This window comes from Lonchura striata, chromosome 15, assembly GCF_050655825.1.
Source record: "Lonchura striata isolate lonStrDom1 chromosome 15, ASM5065582v1, whole genome shotgun sequence".
Lineage (NCBI taxonomy): Eukaryota > Metazoa > Chordata > Aves > Passeriformes > Estrildidae > Lonchura > Lonchura striata.
The window spans coordinates 13886229-13910104 of NC_140717.1; the positions used below are offsets into that span (position 1 = coordinate 13886229).

The 23876-nt window shown below is 44.5% G+C and overlaps 2 protein-coding genes across 13 annotated transcripts in view; one reads left to right on the forward strand and one right to left on the reverse strand.

Annotated features, from left to right (window-relative positions):
• Positions 1 to 1182: 1182 nt before the first annotated feature.
• On the reverse strand, positions 1183 to 16334 carry LOC110471758 (calcium release-activated calcium channel protein 1). 4 transcript variants are annotated; one of them, XM_085592793.1, is made up of 3 exons: positions 16079 to 16334; positions 11409 to 11518; positions 1183 to 1793 (listed from the first exon to the last, which is right to left on the reverse strand). In XM_085592793.1, exons 2-3 carry the CDS (start codon positions 11460 to 11462, stop codon positions 1227 to 1229), a joined length of 621 nt encoding a protein of 206 aa, XP_085448919.1. In that variant the 5' UTR covers positions 11463 to 11518; positions 16079 to 16334; the 3' UTR covers positions 1183 to 1226. The 4 variants fall into 4 exon arrangements, with proteins under 4 accessions (XP_085448919.1, XP_085448920.1, XP_085448918.1 ...); XM_085592794.1 differs by lacking the exon at positions 16079 to 16334 and adding an exon at positions 15432 to 15459; XM_085592792.1 differs by lacking the exon at positions 11409 to 11518 and having other exon boundaries at positions 16079 to 16314.
• The window catches only part of KDM2B (lysine demethylase 2B), a 106522-nt gene continuing 98086 nt past the window's right edge, over positions 15441 to 23876 (forward strand). For 2 of the 9 annotated variants that reach the window (XM_085592773.1, XM_085592774.1), the window contains exons 1-3: positions 15728 to 15936; positions 16863 to 17007; positions 20151 to 20229. In XM_085592773.1, coding sequence (XP_085448899.1) covers positions 15811 to 15936; positions 16863 to 17007; positions 20151 to 20229 — 350 coding nt within the window. In that variant the 5' untranslated portion in view covers positions 15728 to 15810. Of the gene's footprint in view, positions 15937 to 16589; positions 16681 to 16862; positions 17008 to 20150; positions 20230 to 23876 lie in introns of those variants that run through there. The other 7 variants (XM_021532709.4, XM_021532716.4, XM_085592775.1 and 4 more) reach the window with 7 other exon arrangements.

Below are 23876 nucleotides of genomic sequence, written 5' to 3' on the forward strand. Positions count from 1 at the left end.
CCTTTCTTGGCCAAACCTCTTATCTAGGAGACCAAATGGGGGGGTTTTTGCTTAGAGGAAATGAACAACACAGTAGCTTTGCTGTCACAGAGGTGTATGAAAGAAAGCAGCAGTATTAATTACAAATAACCTACTTTCATAAATAAATATACATCAAGAAAAGTTGTCTTCCAGATCCTTTGGAAGCAAATATGTATGAGTTATTAAATACAAGACTTCAGCAAGGAGAATACTTTTCTAAACAAGGAAGACCAAGGCATATCTAATTACTTGGGAATCCAACACAGAAAAAGCACCTTTTGCTGCTTGCTTCTGAGGATTTATTAAAAATATATTTTAAATATAAAAGTATAAAATAATTACTACTTTGGCTTGGAAAAAAACCAGCAGTGGTTCTGATTTTCAAGCAAAAAAAATTATCCAGTGATAATTTCCATCTAGTTCCTTCTTTTCGAAAAAGGATTCTTAAAAGAGAAACAGGCAAATCTATCTCTCCAGATAATATGTGCCAGCTCATGAGAACTTTAAAACATTTATTGCTTTTATTTTCTTCCATGGAAGAGTTGAGTCTCATTCCTACTCGTGTGGCCACACCACATCGCAGTAAGTCTAGTCCTGGGTGTTTAGCAAGTTACAAAATGTGTAAGTGCCACGGGAAAAAGGCACTGGAGAAATCAGCAAAGTAATGATTACTTGGCAGCAAAACATATTGGGGAAAGTGCTGGGAAAGCTTTCACTCCTACCATCTGTCAAGCTTTCCAGGGAGAGCAGCGCTAGCACCGAAACCGAGCGCTAATTGCTGCATGTCCCAAGTAATTTGTATCATGCCATGCAATATGGATAGGACAAGCAGTATCTTCTAGTAAATGCCAACATCAGATAAACAGAGAAAAAAAAAATCCACAACTTCTCTATCCATTCCTAACAAATACCCAAATGTACAATGTTATTTTCCATGTATTTATACAGCCAACACTCAGCATTAACAAGAAAGATGCGAGACAGTGTTCACAGGAGGAGGGCTGCACGCACAGTGCAGCCACAACCCACCATCCATTCCTTCAGATAGCAAAACTTGTATGAAAGGAACATCTTTTCCCTCTCTAAAGAGTTAGAACAATATTTATAATATTTATAAACAATAATCAGCAGTTCAACCAGTTCATCCACAGGGAGTCACCATAAGGCAGAAGCAGAATAGTGGATTTATTTTCTTAAGCACAGGTTTACACAAAATTGGTGACGGCTGAGGTGACAGCATCACCTCTGTGATCCAGCTGATCCTGGAGCCGTGCAAATTCAGCAAGTTCATTGAGTTCCTGAAACTGCCTGTCTGTTTTGTGGCTCACCAGTGACCTGTAGAAGTGGACTGCAAACACAATGAAAATCAATCCAAAGGGCACCATAATGGACGTCGATGCAATGGCTGCTGCCTGTCCTGATGTGATGGTAGAACTGTTGCTCTGTGGGGTGTTGTCAGTTTTCTTCTTTAAAGGAAGGAACTTCACCCAGCATAGTAACACCACTTCTGCAAGAAAGAGCAAAGTCCCAATGACAGTGGAAAATGCCCATGCGAGCTCAATGTGCCGGTGCATGCGCTCGTGAGGAGATTCCTTGACAGAGTTGAGGTTATGCACGTTGCTAACAGCCTCTATGTTTGGAAGGATGCAGGTACTTATCATGAGTGCAAAAAGGTGAACTGCAACAAGCACAGTAGTGCAGGCACTGAAGGCTATCAAGAGCCCCTGAGGATAGTCGTGGTCTGGGTCAAGCTGAACTTCCACCATAGCCACCTGAAAAGGAAAGGGGAGAAAGATGCAGTTACCTATATCTTACATTATTTGACTATAGGTTCTCAAAGTTTACACCATGTTTCTGGAAGATCATCTGATCCAAACAAAGTAAGTCTGTATTTACATTTCTCTTCATGTCAATCTGCATCCTCTTCATTAGGTGCAAATTTAGGTCTGAGCTCTCAAGCAAAGGCCACTGTTTTCACACTTATTGTTCTGTTGTAGAGCAAACCCACAACCACCTTGCCACCTCCAGCTCATGCCAGCAAAACAGCTGACCCTTATGAACAGCATACTTGGACTCTTTAAGTGAAATATTTCTTCTTTTGTGTTATATTGAAGATGCAGATTTTGATCTTTACTTATGAAGTCTTTTGAAGTATCCGTGAAAGGCTGTGAAGGCAGGGGACTACCTGAAACAACTTCAGTGGTCCTTTCCCCATGGATATTTGGGTTTAAGTTCTAAAGTACAGAAACCTTTCATGAGAAAGATCACCTTTCCATGGGGCTCTCAGCTATATTCTTTCAATCAAGTATTTAAACAGACTGTCTGGAACACAGATTCAAAATCTGAGTTTCCACAATGCCAATGGCAGCCAAGCAAGCCTGCTGAAGGCTGGAGGAAAGACAGTATCTCCAGAAAAGATGACACAGTGCTCCCAAGCATCACTGCTCCCCCAAAGATGAGGCTACTCATGAAGATGTTCCAGCCCTCCACTACCACATGCAGCCATGACCTTCTTGTAACCTTAGATCTCCATGCATGCCTGTGCCTAAGGAGTAAAAAATCAGCATTAAGTAACAGCGCTAGGAAACTAGTAAAACCAACTGGGATATTTCTGACAAATAAAATGAATCAGAAGGCCTTTTAGCTGGTTTTAAAACTGCCAGCTGGTTTTGTGCATATGTGCAGTTGATCAGTGACATTAATCCCAACAGCTCTCCAGAAATTATCTTTCCTCATACATTTGCCTTTCAGACAACACACAGTTCCAAAGAGGGAATAATGCACCAAGGTCTCTACGTTCAATGCTCTTTCTCAAAGGAACTCATTTAACAGACAAAATACAGGTAAAATGCAGAGGCAAAAAACCTGACAGTAATCTGAAATATAAGCACATCAAGCTGATAGGAAGAAAGATTCATGGGTAACATGGATGCAGGGAGGCATGGAAACCAGGGCTGAGACAGCTGCAAAAGCAGCAGGAACATTCAAACCTCACTATTTTGCAGGGGCTGAGCCAAGCTAACCTAGCCCTGGATCCCATCTTCTTATGCATGTTCCAGGACACCAGAACTCTTAATCACTAATGCACCCAATATATTAAGGCAACCCAGGGTTTTGCTCAGACATGTTTCAACAGGCATTCGAGGCCATTTGCCAATTGTTTAATTCCTTTATTGAAAGCTTTTATTGTCATAAGCCTAACAACCCAGCCAACTAGCAAGCAGTTTCCAAGTGTTCTGACAAACTCAACGAGAAATTATATTAACGCATATACAGTCCTTGCTGGAGGATTTAAAAATACCATTTTTCAGCTGTGGGAAACTTCATGATTGAGAGGATAAACATTTGCTTGTCAGGTTTCTCTTCTGCAGGATTGCCTAAGTCGCTATGTACTCGTGGGATGTTGGGCTTCCTGTATTTTTCACAGAACAATTGCAATCCTTCACCACTGAGGATTAATTTTCATACTTAAAGATTTTTCTTGTAAGTCTTCTGCTGTGCCTAGACTCAAAGCCATGCAGCATGACAAGACACTTGAATCCTTTATCCTAGTTCTTAGTATGATAATATAAACATGGCATTAAAGAGCTTAATGAGATGAAGACTTTATTTTCTTTTAAGAACTGATTGTATTTAGTTTGCCAAACATTGAAGACATTTTATATTTCCATTTATCAACACCTCCATACTAATGATATCAAGCATCTGATTTTGAGCTCCTTGCGCTCATGTCTGGCAGAGTAACCCCAACCTGACCCATAAGTGAAAAATCAGTTCATGTTTGCTGTCTCGTCAAACTCTCAGCAAAGCTAATTTGGGAACTCTTTCAGTGTAAACTAACAGAAAAACTGCCAACTCTTTTCAGCTCTGAGTTTACTTCCTGGGCCAGGCTTGAGTCAGGCACCTAAAACAAAACCTTCATTTTTCACCACGAGGGCCTGTGCCTGTTTTCTAACAGTGATGCAAAGTGTCAAAAGTTCTTCCCTCCTTTGCTCATGCTACAATTTCAAAATAAACAGATCACAACTGCTCTTGTAAAGTAATACCTGCAAGAACAGCGCCCTGATGAGGTCACCTGATATGATCCAAATTCATACAAAGCCTGAACTCCCAGGTACACACCAATGTTCCAGGCAGGATATATTCCTGCTCTACTTGTTCAGAAGAGCTGCTCAGGGCAGGAACTGTTGTCAGTAGCTGCACAATTTCCAATACAACACTTTTAGCATCTTATCCTTCACCACTTTCAAAGCTTCTCTGAACATTTGCTGCATGATTTGACTGTGCAGCTGCTGTGCTGCAAGTGCCCTGCCTTGCTGTGTGATCACAGTGTAACTCGGGCTGGAAGACACCTCAAGAGGTCATCTGGGCTAATCCCTGGTTCAAAGAAGAGCTAACTTTAACTTCAGATCATCCTACAGATATGACTGACAGATTTACTACGGCTCTTGACAAAGCTGTACATCTGAAGTACAGCTTCTTGACAAAACTAAAGGACTCATGACATCAGGACAAAAGACTGAAGCTCTCATAAGCCTAAAAATGGTGGGCACTCAGATGTTTTTAGAAGATAACTGAATTTTGGCACATAACTGTGTCAAGCCTTCAACAGTCCTGGATTTCAGAGTCACAGCAGCCAGATTACTACCATATTACAGGAAATTTAACAACTTGCCCTCTAGAAAAATCTGCACTTCAACTTCTTTTTAAGTTCAATATACTGACCAAATTAATTTCACTTACTTATTCACAAGGCTCCCATGTCTTATTAGACCAGAGTGACTTAAATAAAGCCCCTGCTTTTAAATTAAAATCACAGGCTTACATATTTTTTCAGATCAGTAGACAGTGCTGTAGAGAAAAGGAAATAAAATGCCTCATCTCAAGTAAATCCGTATAATCTACGAGATAATATTTATTAATTACTTCCTCCCCTTCCCCACAAAGATGCCTCTGAGCTCAGGTTGGTGGGAATATAACCCTGTACTGGGACTGTATTTTATACAGTCTAGCATGTCAGGAATGCCTAAAAAGAAAGCTGTGTTGATCAAACATCACAACTGCATTTTTGAGGGCCCATCCATCACTCTTGTCTATGGGACCACAGAGGAAACTCAATAATGAGCCGAGTGTCAGAGCATCACTGGGAATCAGCTCCTCTGGCTGGCTCCCCATTTTCCTGACAGTACAATTCACTCCAGAGACAGAGGCGCAGAGCCAGGCTCTCACAGACTGTCTGCACCATTCATAAAGAGTTATAAACAACTCATACAGAGGCTCTGCACGAGCCAGATGAACTCACCGGAAATTAAAAACAGATAAGTCAAAATAATGATCTTATTTACTGGTTTCATACACAAGGGAAACTAAGCATCATTCATCCATTAGTCCAGGATCTTGACTCTGCAGATTATTGTATGCTGCAGAATGGCAAAACACATTAATATTTGCTGACACTGGAATACAAATACAGGATCTCATTTTATTTTGCTAGCAAATATGAAAAGGCAATACCCGTGTGATTGGAGCAAATGCATCTTGAGGAGGTAATACCCCTCTACACAGTGTAACTTACAGCAAATCCATTCAGCAAGTACAAATTCAGATTATCCAACAATGCTGCCAGTCTTCTGCAGAACATGAAGCTGTCTTCAAGAGACCATACTGGCCATATTTCAAAGGCAAGAGTTGACAGTTCTTTGATAATATTCAATATTTGAAGCATATATATCCCATCTAGACAAAGCCCAGCCAGCTTGGAGCACTAGAGGTATTTAAATAAATCTGCTGCCTGGTAAATATCAACCTCTGAATCCTACATATAAGGAAGCCAACCACAGTGTATAATTCAGACCCATAGTTCTGACTCAATTATTTTCACAAAGCTGGTAATTGGTGGCAGGAGGAGCTGTTGAGTCTTCTGGTTTCATAACTAGTGGCATTTAACAACTTTCCTATGGTTTCTGACTCCTGTATTTTAAAATTGTCATGCTACTGTGTTATGTGTCCCTGGTGACAAAATAATGCAAACAAGTCAGAATAATTGTTCAAACAAAAATAACCTGCCAGCAGCCTATTCACTGTGAAATATAAAAATAGATAAATCAAACATGAGGGGGAAAATCATGCAACAACATCTGGGCTATAATACAGAAGTGAGAAATATCTGATGCCCCCATCAGTGTATGGAATGAATCCTCCATTCTTTAATGAACTACACATCCCCTACAACCTATAATTTCTTTCTCTACCTCTAACAATTTGGGGGACTGATACTATTAGCTGGCTCCATTAATTGGAAAAGTGTGCTAAATGAGGTTATGAACTTCATGGATTTTCACTCAGACATACTGCACTAGATGATAGCATCCACAGAAACCTGAGTGAAGGAAATGCTCAGGTTTACTGGGGCGAGCTCAGCTCTCACGCCAGTTGCCATCACCAGCCCTTGCAACTGTTTGTGAAGCTTACACATAGTAGCAAATCCTGATGTGGAGCTCTGAAACAAAACTAATTGTAAACCAGGTTTTTAATCTTAAAACAATTCAGGGTTTGAAACCTGGCTGAGCGTTTCATATTCCACCTCACTGACCCGAGCAATGCATTGCCTTTGGCATGCCTCATTCCACCAGGGTACATCACCAATCCTGAGGGAATCAACTTTGCAAAATGGCTGCAGCTACACATAGAAATACTCCATGAAAAGGGAGCAGTTCAACGGGGATAAACTTAGCTTCTACTAGAGGATGCAAGCACTCTAATCAAAGACTGGCATGGAAACCAGCAGGGTCCACTCCTGACAATTCCCATCAATTCACTGGGTGATCCTGGATGTGTCACTTAAGCTCTTTCTTCCTTGCCTGATAAGGAAAAGAGAGGAACAATGACCCTTCAGTGCTGTTGCCAGCTTTGATGCAAGACTAGAATGTACTTCAGCAGCATTTTATTAAAGTACCAGGTGCCAAAGAACTGCAGTCAGTAAACAATGCACAGGCGTGACAGAACAGCCCAGCTTTTCAAGGCAGAGGGACAACTCTAAAAAGATCAGCAAAGTTTTTAAAAGGCATCTAAAAATACTTGAAAGTTAACTCAGCTCTTCTGAACCAAGATTAGGTTCTGACTTAGCCATAGGACTAGGAGTAGGTCTGTCAGTGCAAAAGCAAAGAGACTACGGGTGGATTTCCATGCTGAACTTGTTAAAGGAAGGAAAAAAAAATGGATTTTTTTCTTTGGAAAAACTTAAATATGACTGTTCACATATAACATTACTGGCAATTAGAGATTTTCTTAATTGGAATGAAGTGGCTTTTTCCTGAAATAACAAATTCAAAAGTAGCAGTTTTCAACAGCAGGAGACTAAACCCCTAGAATTCTAGAAGAATTAAGAAACAAGTAGAAGCCTCACCTCATACATCCACGGATTTTGAGTCCACGTGCCATACATTTAGAGAAAAACCAAGGAATTCAAGATGTTAAGTATGACCTTAAAACAACACCATGTACATTGAGATGCAACTTCCCCTAGAAAATTTATAATCTCCAACAAACTACATTTTTCCTCACGTTGTCTCTCAAGGCAAAGGCCTGACTCAAGCAGGCACAAACCGCTCAGGGATGGCAGAACAGGAATTCAACAAGGAGAACTCATGATCAGAAGCGGCGTGTGAGCACCAGCGTTACCCAAGGAGAAGCGAGTGAAAGGCAGGAACACAGCCGCCTGTCAGTCACCCGGGCAGCACTCCAGCACCTCCCGAAGAGTTGTGCTCTGTTTTTAGCCCTTGGAGGAGGACACTGACATTTATCTGACCGTCAGGAGGCTGCTGTGTTTTCCAACAGCATCATTGGAACAATGGCTCTGGAAAGTAGCAGATTCAACGGCTGAAAATACTCAGTTTGTTAAAAGCAGGGAAAAAGAAAATCAAAATAAAGCAAGTCAGAGGAGTGAAATTGCGAATTTATAATCCGTGAAGCATTTTTAACAGCTGCATAAAGGCAGCGTTTGCAGCTTTGCATGTCAGATGTCTAGGCAGATGAGGAAGTGAGTTACTTTATTTCAAATTATATGGAACTTTCATACATGACATAATTCGGGTAACTAGACTGCGCTTCACATCAAACTCGAAAGAAAACGCTTCTAAACCACGCATAAAACTCCAAGTAACATTCAAGTTTTCCTTAAATAAAAACTAGAAACCTCGCAACTGCAAAGCACTGATGATGGATGAGTCTGAGCGGCACCACAAACTTTAATGGGTTGTGTTTCTTGGTTTATCTAAAAGCAGCTGCAGCGCAACAGCTGCCCCTGCCCTCGCTGAGCCACGCGTGCGGTCTGAGGGAGGAGCGCGATGGAAACGCCGCATCCCGGGCAGCGCTGCGGGGCTCCGGGCGCGGCCCCTTGGCTCCCGACACCCGGAACACGCCACGGTGCCCCCGCAGCCAGCGGAGCTGCCCACGGCACACACCGCGCCTTCTGTGCTCCTGAGCATCCTCCACGCGGAACGTATGTAACAATCACACAAATCTTGCACTATCAGGCGGAAATAAAGCAGCTCTGAGCTCGTGCCAGGAAGCGCTCCAAAACAAACCAGCTACCGAAGCGAGCAGCCGGGAGCGCTGCCCGGAGCGGGCCGGGCGCTCCGGGGCGGCGGCGGCGGCAGCGCCCGCCCCGCTCGCCGCCGCCCCAGGTGCCGCACGCCGCGCCGGGCCCGGCCCCCCCGTCCTCACCGCAGCAGGCTCCGGAGGGAGAAGCAGAAGCGGCGGCTGCGCTCCCCGCCCGGTGCCACCCCCCGCCCGCCGGGCCAGGCCGGGCGCTCACCATGGCGAAGCCGGAGAGCAGCGCGGAGGTGCGGCTGGAGGCTTTCAGCTTGGCTCGGCTCAGGTAGAGCTTCCGCCAGGACAGCGCCTGCATCGAGTGCTCGTTCAGGCTCATGGGCTCGGGGCGGAGGAGCGGAGCGAGGCGAGGCGGAGCGGGGCCGGCGGGCGGTGGCGGCTCTTTCCGGCGGAGCGGGCCCGGCCGCGCTAACACCCCATGGCGGCAGCGCGGCTCTGCCGCCCCGGGGCCGCGCCCGCCGCGCGCCCCGCGCGCCCCGCCCCGCCGCGCCCCATTGGCTCCCGGCACCCAGGCCCCGCCCACGGCCACGCCCCGCCGCTTCCCGGCAGCCTCGCGCCTCCGCGCGGGCGGGCGCTGTGCCCCGGCGCCGCCAGGGGGCGCCACGCCGGGCGAGCCGCGCTCCGTGAGGGCGCTGAGGGCCCGCGGGGCTGTGGGGCCGAGCCCGCACCGAGCCCCGCACCGAGCCCGCACCGAGCCCCGCACCGAGCCCCGCACCGAGCCCCGCACCGAGCCCCCGCCGCGCTCCCCGGGTGAGCAGCTCACCGGAGTGCAGCTGACGGGAATCTGTAGTTTCCGGTGGGTTTGTGCCCCTCAGCCCAGTGCGGGAGCCCCTGCGCGCTCCCCAGGGCGGACAGGATGGGGTGTCCCCCTGCAACACGTCCCTCAGAACAAGCACAAAGCCGTGCCTCGGCCTCTTCCTTCTGTCGTCCCCCATCCTAAAATGCTTAAACGTCTAATCTACACCTGTGCAGAGCACACAGAACATGTGGATCCAGACCAGATAGAACAAACACCCTCTCTTCTAATTAAAACTGACCCAGCTAACCCATTGTCACGTAATTCAGTTTTTTCACATTTGGTAGGCCCAGAGCTCTTGATAAACCCGCCTTTATCAGCAAGCACTTGATAAGGTTGATTAAGCAGCACATTTCAACATCTACACATGCCAGTGTTGAAAGATTTTTTTATTACCAGGTTCACATACACCCTTTAAACCATAATTCATTTTTTCTGTGTTTTACAGAGAGAAAAGTGAGGCGTAGAGCAGAGCTCCCTAGTGAATACTTGGCAGAGTTCTGAAGGTGATTTCTGAAAAGGTGAGGTAACACACTGCTTGTGCCACATCAAATTTGTGCATCAGGAGAATTAAGGGATGCGTAAGAAACAAGCCTGCTGCTATCAATTTGTAGTTAAGAAAAATAGGATGTTAACAATACAAATAATACTCGACAAGGATACTTTTACTATTAACAGGCACATGGATGGTCACCTAGGAGATGAATCCTTGCTAGTTTCATTTAAAATCAAAAGCATCGTTAGTTTGTATTGTTTTGACATGTCCCACCTTATTTACAAGTAGGAAAATCACGGCAGATTGTCTTTAACATTTTTGCTTTGTTCTTCACACCTTTCTGATTTGCAAGATCCTTCACTTCCTTAAGCACAACAATGGGAACGACAATCTATACCAACAAGGTCACTTGATGCTTTTCATGTACAAGGCATTCTTTTTAAAAAGATGTAGTGAAAACATCCAAGAAAAATAATCTTAAGGATTTGAAGTCTTCAGAGGCATTCCCTGTACCATGTAGATTTGATCTCATTCCCTTCTCAGGAAATAAACACAGTCCTCTTGTTATAAACAACTTCGGGTGAGATTTTTATCTACAGGGGCATTAAAACACCTCAGTAGAAGAATGAGTTTGACTTAGTCTTTCCATAAAAGCCTCTGCTGTTCTATCACTGACTCCACGGAATTTTGGCCACAATCATTCTCTTTTCTGGGTGACAGTACCGCTGTGCAGGATTAATTTGAGTTGAAGTCCAGCAAAAGATAAAATTTAGAGGTGGATTTGGCAGTGTTAGGTTTGTAGTTAGACTTGATCATTCTAAAGATTTTATGTAACTTAAATGAGTCTGTGATTATAAAACATTACTCTTTTTTTGGTGTGCTTTAATTATTAAGCCCCCTCAAAAAAACCCAGAAGACCACCCCACAATCAACATTCTCTGTCTCCCACTGGTGCCTGAGGCTAACCAATTGTGATTTATCTCTTTTTTCCTTGGGAGATATGATAACCATCAAAAACAATAACTAGAACTTTCTTCACATCTCAGAAAAACATTCAAGTCTCTGTCCCGTGGAATTATATAATTAAAAATATTTTGCATTGCTGCTTATAAGCTATGACAAATGTTTATGTACATGTACATAACCATGGTGGATTGTTCACTATTTCTTCTTGTTTCTGTGCAAAATTATGGTTAAACTGTAACATCATGAGGGAGTACTACTGTACTAGGTCTTGACCTGTTCCCTAAAATCAGATTTCTCTAAATAAAAGAACCATCTGCAAGAGACATACATCCGACGAGGACTTCAAGTGTCTTTCTAAATAATTGTATTTAAATAGACTCCTTGAACTCACTGTTCCTCTATTTTCCTGTCCATCACTCTTATTCCTGTTTATTGGAAAGGGCTTTGAAAGATACAACATTAAACACTGAGGTTCTGCTGAGTTTGTATTTCATTCAGAGAAAAAGTATGAAAAAGGACCTGCGGAATCAGCAAAGGCATTTCATCTGATGCCCTTTTCCAAACCAGACCCATGTGTCATTTTGAGATTCCAGCCTCAGTGTTGTAACTTTGAAATAAACATTCCTTTCCTGTAAGAAAGAAAAGAAAACTCAGTTTGTTAAACAGAAAAAATACAGTAAGGTTCAACATGAGGCTTTGTGCACCCTTTTCCCTTTCTGTCCCATTTTACAGCTCCATCTGAGGTACAAACTAAACAGGATAAATTATTTCCAACTCTATTACTCATTATGACACACCTCTACACTGCCACTCTAGAGTGAGCTGAAACTAAAAGAGTCAGCCTTGCTTAATTAACTCTTAGAAATGCTTCAGGGAGTTCTTCTGAAGTCATGCTGGGGCTCAGGGCCGGGGTTTGCTGTCACCTGTGACCCCTGCAATTGCCGAAGGCCACCAAAAGGGTGTATCCTGCCCTCTCCCTTCATCTCAGCCCTCTCCAGCCTGTGAATCGCACCGATCAAATGGCTGCAGAGCTTCAGTGGATTGACCTAATGAAATAAATATATATTTTTTTTCTTAATGGCTAATTTTTCTGCGGGATCGGGTCACTGAACTGACTCGCCCCGTGGCTGCACCAACACGAGACCTAATGCAGGAAAAGTGAGGGACGTACATGCAAGAGGAAAGGGAACGGGCCCTTTCAGTAGCAGCCTGTTATTACCCCTAATTAGAGGTAATGTCAACCCGTTCTCTGGATCATTTATGCATGAACACAATTGGAGCAGGTGGCAGAAGTCCAAGTTTCTTTCCAGAAAGCCCTGAGAAATCTGTACACTGTCACAAGGATACTCACAGTTCTTTTTTTCTGCTAAAAATGTACTTCTGTATTTTCTGTAGGAGGCTGAATAGGTTGGCTGAGTACCCTGTGATTAATGTGATCCGGTGCTGAGCACACCGAGGTGCTGCCCTTGGCAGAGCAGCTCTGCTAAAACAGATCTCCAGCTTCATATGCAAATCAGCACTTCCATTTGTTCCTGTTACTGCACCCAACCCGAATCAAGCCACCACAAAGTGGAAGTCATGGTAGATCTGCATTAAAAACAACATATTTGAACTTGCAAAAGGCAAATACAGGTTTGCCAGCAGTCCCAGGGAGGTTAAGGAAAACATCCTTTGCAAATCTCATCTGAAGCAGAACTTAACATTTAGTTGATGGAATTTCTGCAGGGGAAAGATTTTTATCTACCATGTCTAAAAAAGTTGTATTTCAGCTTCCTTCATAAAACAGAGAAATACTTAAATATCTAATCTTCTATCCTAACCCAAGGTAAAGAAAGTATAGAATGGTAGATCTTACAGGATAGACAGTATTTTTAAAAGTGTTTTAAGATTAGTCTGGCCCATTCTGTGCAATGGGAACTAACTGTTTTAGAGCTCAGTGGGGTGAAATGATCCCATGTCTTCATAGAGCCTTCCCCAGCAGAGAAGTTCAGCTCTGGTTTCAGCATGAGCCTTGCAGTACAACATTAATTAAATGACAGCTCCCAGTTCCAAGCTAACGAGGTCAGGATCCCGCGCCTTGGCATGATTAGATCTTAAATAATTTAAGCTACATTAACATCCAGCAAAATAAAGTGTTAGTGTTTTTTTCAGAGTTCAGCGCAGCCTATTGTATCACAATGTTCTGTGATAGAATGTCAAAATGATGTGTTTTCCTTCTTTGACTGTAAAGAAGGCCAAGTCTTTTGTCAGCCCTGGGATGTCCCATCCAAGCACTGCCTGATGGAGCCCAGCTCTGGGCACTGTTGGAAAACTGTGCCATGATCTGCTCAGGGGGAAAACCAGCCCCAACCCTCATCAGCCAGCACTAAGCATAGGAATTTAATATTGCTTCTGAATGTTTTTATCCTGTCTAACATAGCTGTGGATATGGATATTCTCATCATCCACAACCTACACATTCCACCTCTCCTTTTCCTTCCCCAGTTCTTTTAAGTTTGGGATAGGTTTTTTGTTATTGACACAGATTATTTTCATGGTATAATGAACTGTAGTTGAATAGGTATCATTTCTGTCTTAAAACAAGTTTTAAAAAGTGTTTTCTATTTTTGGAGATCTATAGATAGAAACTGTGTTGTTTCTGAAACATTTATTTCCACACTTCTATAATGCGCTCTGATGTTTCCAGGTGTATGTGATGGATACAGCTTTGGTGGGTTTGCTTGATACACCAAGAGTCTCAGATTGTCCATGTCCAAAAAAATATTTAGAAAAATGAGTTGATTTTCTTTTATGTCTCTGTTCTGTCTCTTTTGGTAGACTTTTGCAGCATGGATGGATGATATGTTTTTTGTCTGATGATTCTCTAGTAACATCCATTTATCTTGTATCCTGACCTCAATTCTACAGATGTACACATGTATTTAATTTTAAGATTGAGTAATCTTGGCTGAAAGGTTGAGATATGTATATATCTCCTCAGGATTATGGATTAATAATGCACTTGCTCCAACAGACATCTGGAATCCACACTTCAATATATAGCCTATAAAACACTTCCATACCATAATAAAGTTCAATCATCTGCAAACAGGGAGATGTTAGAGAAAGATTACATGATTTTTCAAGATTGTGCAAACAGTCCTGGGCAGAATCAGAAAGAGAAGCTCACTGCCTTAAATCCTGTTAGAACTCCGCCCTCTCCTGCCTTTATCCATGGATCATTAAAATAGGAATTGTTCCAAAGAGATCAATGGCAAGGCCTGCAAAGTTGAATTTTAATGTGTTTTAAATTTTGCATTAACACTTAATATATTTCATATAATACCTAGGATGCTTAACTGATTGCACAAAGCAAACCAGAGGAACACTGCCAAAGCCATCAGCCCCGACCCTGATTTGGGTATCCTTTGATGTTCCCTTTCTTGGGGGATGTGGAGGGGAAGTAAGGGATGTCACTTCAGAGAGGAGCCACGCTGTGGAACCTGGGGGCTGTTCAAAACCTGCACTCTGACCCTGCTATTGCAATCAGATGGTCCCAATACTTGCTCAGCATCAATTTAGAGTAGATGTTAGGGGGTGTTGTAGAAATGAGACCCGCCGAAAGTTTTTGGAACTGCAGGATCTCCATCCTGCAGACTTTTTGTATCAGCAGCTACTTTACAGCATTTTCTTCTTATATTTCATGCGATTTCTAACTACCTGTTGTACATGCGTATTGCAAAAGCAATTTTGGTTTATTTAACACCTGCTTAACACTATTTACAATACATTCTGGATTTTATGACCGGTTTTCATAGGGCACGTGGGTGCAGTGCCGGGAGCGGTGCCGGCACCAGCCGGGGTGCGCGTTCCGCGCCGAGCTGCACCGCACGTGTGCCAGAGGCACGGAGCGAAGCCACCACCACAATTAACCCAAAGTCTGTATATTATAAGATTATTTTCAAGTGTTTGCTGCATTAATTCGCCACTCCTCATCCCGGTTTTACGCCGTTGGGGTCGGACACACTCGCGGAGCTCAAATTACTCCCGGTTAAGCAAAACCGCTCAACTCTTCGGGCACATCCCGGGGGCGGCGGTACCAACGCAGGGACCGTCCGCGCCTTTGTGGGGCCCCGTCCCCGTCCCCCCGCTGCCGCTCAGCGCCTGCGTGCCGCGCACTCGTGACCGAACACCGCACGGCGGGGCCGGCGGCCAGCCCAGCGCCGGTACCGCCCCGGTACCCCGGCCAGCAGAGCGCCGGTATCGCCCCCGTATCCCACCCAGCCCCCCATCCCGGCCAGCCCAGCGCCGGTACCGCCCCGGTACCCCGGCCAGCAGAGCGCCGGTATCGCCCCCGTATCCCACCCAGCCCCCCCATCCCGGCCAGCCCAGCGCCGGTACCGCCTCGGTACCGCGGGCATTCCCCCCATCCTGGCCAGCCCGGCGCCGGTCCTGTACCGTACCCCCGGACATCAACCCCGCCCGCCCCGGCCAGCCCAGCCGGTACCGCGCCGTGTCCCCGGTCCGCCCCCCCGCCATCCCCCCGGCCCCGCCGCTGTTTACGTTCCGGGCACTGCGACGCCTGCGCCCCGCTCCACACGCAGCGCCTGAACATGGTTCCTTAGGACTTTGCAAAAGGCATCGCCGCCGCCCCCCTCCCCTTCCCTCCCCCTTCCCCCCCCCCAAAAAAAAAAAAAAAAAAAAAAAAAGTCCTGGTGCAAAATTGCAAAACTTTAGCGAGCCCTGGATGGCTTTTGTTTTGCCTCCTCCCCATTTGGGCCAAATATGCAGGACAGGAACTGTTGACAAATAAGTGATGAAACTCTCAAAAAAAATGGAGGCAAAGAAAGACTCTGGAAGAAGATTGGTGTGTAGCTGGCTTCGGTCTCTTTCCTATTCGTGCCTTTTAATTGATTTTGCTTAATTTTTTGCAAAGGGATAAATGCATGTGGGACGTAGGCAGCGGAGCGACTTAGTTTGCAAGAGCGCGGCTGAGGCAGCGGGGAAGGGGCGGAATGGAACCGAGGGACGGGCAGGGTGGGACGATCACGGATCATTATTTTTTCCGGTGCGTGCGGGTTTGCGCTGATCCACCGCGCGTGTCCGCGGGGCTGCGGGGCGGGTTCGCAGGGCGAGAGCTGCCGGGAGACGAGCAGAGCCGCCGGCGGCAACCGGTGCACCGGGCTCCCCCCGCTTCTCCGGGGACCTACCTTGTGCGCGGCCGGTCCCCGCCGCCTCCAGCCCCGTCTCCGCGCCCGCCGCAGCTTCCCCGGGGCAGCGTCACCGGCCTCCGCCGGGCCTACCCTACATCCCCCCGCATTGAACTCGTCGCTGGCCCTCGGCCGCGGACCCCCGCGCTTTCGGCGCTGTCGAGCGTGCGGGGCGGCGGGGGGAGCGCGCGGGGGCTGCGCATCCATCGCGGCGTTACATAAAGCGATCTGGTTTTTAAATCGCCGCTTCCGGTGTGACTATGGAAACACTCGGATTATGTAAATACCGAAACCTGGATGCTGGGCATCAGATGCGAAGATTCGCCCCCCTTCCCTTCACCGGGGAATTAGCTCGTGTTCACGTACAATAATAATAATAATAATTAAAAGAATGATCCGGTCGTTAACGAGCATTTACCGCCGTTCAAGGGCTTTTACGGGATTGCAAAACGCTTCGGTGCTGTAGCTTGTGAATTGCCGGCGAGTTACGTGTCCCCCGCTCTCCTTCCAGCACCAGCCCCTGCTCAGCAGCCCAAGTTTGAGTTTTCCTGAAGCCAAGCACCTGTTATTCCCGCCGAGTTCCATATCACGGGATGGAAAAGGTGCATGCAGCGGGGTTGGATCTTGTTTGGGTTCGGGTTTTGTTCAGTTTGTGCTTTGCCATCTTAATTATTTCCCCCAGAATGTGTTTATCAAACCGTTGTGCACGGTCCATGTGCTTTTCTCGATTTTTTTTTCTTTTCCGGACAATGTATTTTATTTTGGTTTTTTGTGTCTTTTCTAGCGCTGCATCGGCCGAAGGCGGTACGATGAGAACGAGGACCTCTCGGACGTGGAGGAAATTGTCAGCATCAGGAGTTTCAATTTGGAAGAGAAATTAAAGAGCAAAATGTACCACGGGGATTTCGTGCATGCCATGGACGGCAAAGGTAACACCGCCGGGCTGTCCGGCCGCGCTCGCCGCCGCCTCCACGTGCGGCTCCGCTCCGGCTTCGGATTTCGCGCCCGCGCCCCTGCCCGGGGATCCGGTGACGCTGCCGGCCCGAGGGGAGCCGGGGGGCGGCTGCTGCTGGGGCCCTGCGGCCCGGCCCGTCCCGGTGGGGCTGCCCCGGCCCGTCCCCCTGCACCCGGAGGGCGGCTGTTGCCCCAGAGCGGTGCTGGGATGAGCGCGGTGATCCGTGGCAAGTGCCCAGCGCCTCCCCCGCCCTGCCCCGCCACCGTGACCCCAGCGCAGCACCGGGCTGGTCAGGAATCAGGTCCTGGCACGGGAGAGGCCGAAACCCCAGCCCCCACTTAGCCAGAGGTGATTCCTGCTCCTCCTCCGCCTCCCCTTGAACCCAGGACCACTTTTGAGAAAGAGTGCGATTGATGAGCCTGTTCGCCAGGCTCGGAGACTTTAAAGTCAATAACTTCTTTGTGAGTCTATCATATATTAAATTACATCGCTCCCCTCCCCAAAGTTACTTGCTTTGCTTAGGTGACTCCAATTCCGGAGCGGTAAGCAGAGCCAGACAGCCCAGCTCTGCCGCACGCCTGGCAGGAAGGGAAACGGGAGAGGTTTGCCCGGGAATCAAACGGGCCGGGGGGTTGCAGGTCACCTTTATTTACCGCTGTGCTGCTGACACGGATCCCTAATCCCAGATGGCTATCACCAAAACTCGGCCTGACTGAGGAGCTTGTTTAGGATGGCTTTCTAAGGAAAGAGAAGTTTTGGCTGGAATCCTCCTGAAATCGTTCTAGCTGCGTGGAGACATTAATCGAGTTTAGAAAGTTTCCTTTTCTCCCCTTGGCTTAGTTTTGCATGAGCATTTTAAGATCCTTTTAGAAAAGTTGATGTGGTAGAGAAATTAAATACCTATTTTACTTAGGAAGGTATTTGTTTAGGAGATAAGCTCAACCCTGACCCCTCTTCCTCCAAACAAAACACAAGCAACTATTTTTTAGCTGGAAAATGTTAATTAATTTTCCAGAAAATGATTGCATTCTACCTTCAGCTTCCAAACACTCCAGTGGTTGCCACTGCTCCATGCTAGGGATAGTACAATCCACATCTTCCCTGGCTTGGCAGCTCCAAAATCTCTGGGCAGCTCTTGCCTTTCTAGGGAACTTGAAAATAAATGAGTGTCTTTTGTTATTTTGTTGTGGTCTGTGTCGGCTTTGTTCTACCCCACAAGGGATTTAAATGCTTTGTTGGGGCATTAGGAAGAAAGGATCTGCCTTGCTATTTGCTCTGGTTTTATTTTTACTTTTGGTTTACTTTTTTCCTCTATAAACCTAAGAGTTGGATTGAATCTGGTTGAAACAATGACAGTAGTATGTAAGAATAAAACAATTTCTATGAACACATGGAATTAGTTGAGCAATATTTATTTTTTCGTCTTTCCCATGTCCTTGTTTTTATTTTTAATGATAACTCATCATGAAGTGGTGTGATTTTTGGCTTGAATGCAGTTTGTCATAACTACTTGTTCTTTAGTCTGCAAGGCTACATAGCTGCCTCTGCTTCTTCCACCAATGTTACTCCTGATGTTTGTTGACTTTCTGACTTGGATCAGTGTCTGTAAAAAGTCTCTGCGGTTTATTATTTGCTTACCAAAAGGCAGTAGCTGTAATGGGGATGCCTATGAGGAAGGATGACTTATTTAGCACAGAAATATTTACTTGGTAACCTTAGTTGAGTGTTCATTACGCTTACTTTGACACTAGTGGCAATAAAGTTTCTGTAGTTTTAATGTTTCTGTAAATGGATAATTACACTGCTCTGATTTGCTAACTCTTAAGTAGGAACATTACATCCCTACTTGTCATAATTACTAACTGAATACAGCAAAGAAAAAGTAAAAATAGAGGGCAGTACATGTGCAGGCATGGGAGTTTGGCCTCTGGCTCCTCTTTTACTTTTAGTGTAGGTTTGAGAGCAGAGAAACATCAGGAATAGAAGCTCAGGCTGAGGTGCTTGTGCTGGCCCAGGAGTGTGAACAGCTGGAAGAATCTTGGAGTTAAACTGCTCGTGTGTACCTGAATAAACTGCAGGGAGTGTGCTCTGGGTTTGGCAGTGCAGGACATTTTGTAGTGCTGAACAGTCAAGCAATGCTTTCCATTTCAAGGCAGTGTGTGGACTTTATAAAAGTAATTTTTTCCTGTAAAAATGGGGGAATAGCAGAGCCATAGAAACAGTCCATGGCTGCTGCAGGAATTCCTCTGCTCTCTGTGGCAGAAGGCTCCAAAATGAGTGTGGGGTTTTGTAGCCATGGCTCACCCAAATCGCTGCCTTGTAACTTCCTCTCTAATCCCCAAATCACTGCTATTGTGTCAGACTGTGCATAGAGAAATCCCCAGGAAAGGCCAGTCCTGTGTAATCCTCAGAGAGGAGCAACAAGGTAATTCTGGCCAGTGTTAACATGACAAATTTGTTTAATTTTTACTTTGAATGCGTATTACACTGTGACACCCCACAATTCATTTTTCCCAGACTTCCTAAGTGCTAGGAGCTATATGAAATCTGACTATCAGCTCCTGGACTTACATTGCTGATTAATTAAAAGAAAAGTTGTTCTGTTGAAACCAACAGTAACCTCCACATAAAAAGAATATGTGTTCATAGAATCAGAGCTCTCTGCTAGAACCAGATCATGCTCACAAGAAAACATATTTATCTAAGTAGAAATGTGTAACTTAGAATATCTAAACTTACACATATATTTTAAACTACACATTTGCCCAAAAAATACCAGACTGATTTGCAGTATTTGGTCTGGATTATCCTTTAACTGTTAATTTGGTATTTCATTACAGCCTGGGTGTTTCAACACAGACCTTAATTGACAAACTGACTGGCTTCTATTTTATGTGCATCAGTGAACAGGAAAAATAGGGAGCAGCTGGGACAGCATTGTCTGTCACTGGGTTTCCGGTTCAGATCTAAAATATGCATTCTCTTTCTATTTCTCTTTAGGTGATAGGGAGTTCTTTGGTGAGAAAAAGGAAATGGGGAGAGTCTGAGAAAAAGTAACTGTGAGGTGCCAACACCATTGTAATTGCTTTTGGATGTTGTTCTTATTCATTTCCACAGATTTTACTTTTGAGTATGTTCAAAGAGAAGCTCTCCGAGTTCCCCTCATCTTCAGAAATAAGGATGGACTGGGAATTAAGTAAGTTACAACCAAATTTTGGTGATTAACGAATGCTTTTATAAAATAACAATTATACTTTCTACTTGTATCTGATATTTCTTTTGATGATCTCAAAATGGATTGCAATTAGTAAGACTGTCAGCACCCTTGAGAGGAGGAATGATTATTTTCCACTTATAAACAAGCAGATAATAAAGTCTATAAAAGTTAAGTGCATACAGCATGGTACTACACAGTAAAAAAAATAAGTCAGCAGTGAAAGTTAGGAATGAAATCCAAAGGTTTTTGCACCCAATCCATGCTGTAATTACAGAACAAACTCCCTTCAATTTTTGACTTCTCAATTCTTTCGTTCATTGCAGGTGGAATTCTAATGATGCCTGTCGTTTTCCATTATAATTATGTCTCTTCAGAATGTTACAGCTTTGTAAATATTTAATAATGTCTAGTTAAATATGGGATTACTGGAGCCTTTTTGAGATTGCATTTTGTTAATATCCAGTATAAAAGATTTGGTATTTTAATAAGAGAACCCTGCAACTTTGTGAAAGTGACAGTGTCTAAAAGAGAAGTATTAAAAGCATTACCATTATCAGTATTTCATCCATAGTTTAGATGAATATTCCTTGATACTTTTGGAAATTAGGATCATGTAACTGACTATTGCTGAAAGAAAAATAAGTTTTTGAAAGCATCATTACTTTGCTCAGTTTCACCTTAGTTTCCAGCTGTGGAATGCCTCCCAGTTTAGGGGACCAAGGAGTCGCAGTGGTTAATTAAAAGGAATCAAGCCACCCCCATATAATTTAAAGAGAGAAAGAGACGAAGAAGAGTTTGGGGTATTTGACAACCGTGTGTCCTTTTACTATAAGAGCAAACAGGAGCTGCTGTGATGCTTCTGGTGATGTGGTAAAATAGTTTTATATGTTGAACTCTGAACAAGAAGTGCTCAGTAGGCTCTCTCTGTAAGCATTGGTTTTAAACTGCTGCTCCTAAGGGGCAAGTGGTAAATGCTTCAAGAATTTCTTCCTGAAGAAGCCATGAGCTGTTGAGTGAGGCTGGGGAGTGTTTAGGAGCCAGAGCTACTGCAGCACCCTCCCAGCAGCCAGATCTTCCTCCTGTGTTTGAGGAAGGTCACACGAAATTCCCCTCAGTTCAAGAAGAAAACTGGGAAGTTGTTTCAGCTCCTGCTGCTGTGCCAACCGTACCAGTTCAGCTTGTGCTCCAGAGTGAAGAAGTGTGGAAATGAGAGCTCATCCTGCAGACACAAACATTCCTAGGCTTCAGGTCACAGGAGGCTGTAAACATCATGATGTGGTGGATTGGGCGATCCAGATATGTATAGGGTGACTTTTGAGATACAATGATCCACAAAATACGTGATATAAGATGATTTTTTTACTTCTGACATTTTGAATATCTGATGATACAAGCTTCCACTTCTGATTGTGCTGAGCAGTCAGCCTGCATGCCTGTGCCTGGCAGATGTAGAGAGCTGAATAGTTTGGTTACTGTGCTTGGAGCTACTCTGAAATGAGAAGGAATGAGAGGAATGAGGAAAAATCCTTACAATGAAACTGAAAATTACTTTCCTCTGTGCTTCTGACCATCATGAGCAGCTACTTGTACATCTGAAAGCAGGAAAGCCCCGCTGTGATCTCTTAGCAGAGGAGAAGCTGTTTTTCTTGGAGGGCTGTTTCCAAGATTGTAACTCAGGGAGAGAATGCTCTTTGGAGAGGTGTTATCTCTTATCTGAACAGCAGTCATCTTGCATTGCATTGTTTTGTAGTTAATCAGATACCTGTGCTGGCCAGAGCTCATCCTCATTAGGATTTGAATAGGTTCTCTAGCAAATCTTTAAACATTTGCAAAAATGCACCCAGTGCAGACTGAGGTGTTTGCATTTCTCTTCTGGCTGAGGAAATTAGCAACACAATTTGTTTATTACAGACTGCTGAACATCTCCAACTTAAGTCTGTCGTACTTTGGAGTTAAGTTACCCTGTTGTAATAGTCTTCACCACCTTTTATGATATTTGAAATCTTTAGGAGCATTCATGGTTGTTTTATGCAAGACGCATTTGTCTGAAAATTGCATAACATCAAGGGAAAAGCATTTCCACGCAGTTCTTGCACTGCTGCTGTTCTGGAAACAGAAAACCAAATGACTGGTGAGATTCAAGAACACAGTCGGTTTTGGGATTTTTGCTATCATAGATTTGTAGCAAACCAGCCCTAATTTTGTAAGAGGGAGTGTGGCAGTTCTGCTGGTGGGGCCGGAGCTGAAGAAGTACAAGTATCTCTGGTAGCAGAATGGGTTGGGAATTAAAGCCAGACCCGCCAAGACTACCCAACTACAAAATGAGTTCTTGAGACTTGGTTTTTTCAGGCCCGATTTTTTTTCACTTAGTGTATTCCTTTTTTTTTTTTTTTTTTTAATGTAGCACACATCCTTAGACTGCAGAGGAAAAGAATCTGCCAGGTGTACTCTCCAAAGAGATAAACATATTTATTTGTTTGAAAGGATTGTATTCTTCAAGTTTCAGTAATGTTTATTTCTGACTGCTGCTGAAGCTCTCAGAAATAACAGAATTGCTCATATCCATCTGGGCTAAGTTTGTTCTCCATCTCTGTGGTTGATTTTTATTTTGATTTATACAAATATGAAAAAGATTGCCTATCTAATTGTTGAACGTTTCTGACACCAAAAACAAGCAAGCAGTGTCATTTGCAGACAAGCCTGACATGTTCTTATTGCCCACAAATGGTTCCTGTTTCTCTTACTTCTGACTTTCTAGTGCTTGGAAAGAAAAGATGAGCTCTGAGTGAACCCTGAAGGTCAGTAGATTCAGGCTGTTTCATTCCAGAGAGGGAGTGAATTCCAAAGCTGTGAGGCCCTCACAGCCAAATGCAAAGATGTGAGGGTTGGCAGAGAACTAACAAAAGATACTGTCCAGCCTCTGCATCCCACCAGAGGAAGGTGATAAGGGTAAAAGAAAGTGGACAAAGAGAATTTGGCAAATAGTTCTCAAGATATCTGGATGCCAGTAAATGCAGTTTTAAATTTTACCTTTCAGTGTTTTCCTAGTAGTAAAAAATATTGATCTGCATGTTTGCCCATGGGTTAGATTGTTCTAATTTTCAACTAAATAATGTCAAAAGTCCTGAAGAAAACGTAGGGCAGTACATGTGGGGCACTGAGCTGGCACGTCTCACTGGGCTGTTTCTCATTACAATTCCTTAGTCAGCTTTTGTGCAATGTGAAGTGTGAAATATTGTCAGTAAAATGAAGTCAACCACCCTTAAAACCTCACTACTGATTTTGGGTTTTTTTTCCCATCCAGTTTTTATGCTGCAGACTTTTACTCTCTGCCTGATATGCAGAACTCACTTGCTGGACCAGGCTACTCTCTAATTACATTATTCCCTAAAACACTGCCTGTGTTAGAAGTAATCCTGTAAATGCATCAACATCCCTGAAACAATTATGCTACCATTTAATTTAGCTCTGAATTAGGCCAAATTGAATTGAACCATTTCCCAACCCACCAAATACAGCTGGGATGTCTTCGGCCAGATGAGGAGGTTTGGAACAGTCATTAAAACAAAGGGACTTAAATTTTATTTTAATATATTTTATTTCCAAGCCATGGTTCCAACCTGTGG

Coding starts and splice junctions, on each gene's coding strand:
- LOC110471758 (XM_085592792.1), bottom strand. CDS start 16,285: ATGGATGCGCAGCCCCCGCGCGCTCCCCCCGCCGCCCCGCACGCTCGA. Junction 1,794..16,078: donor GGGGACCGGCCGCGCACAAG/GTAGGTCCCCGG, acceptor TTTCCTTTTCAG/GTGGCTATGGTGGAAGTTCA.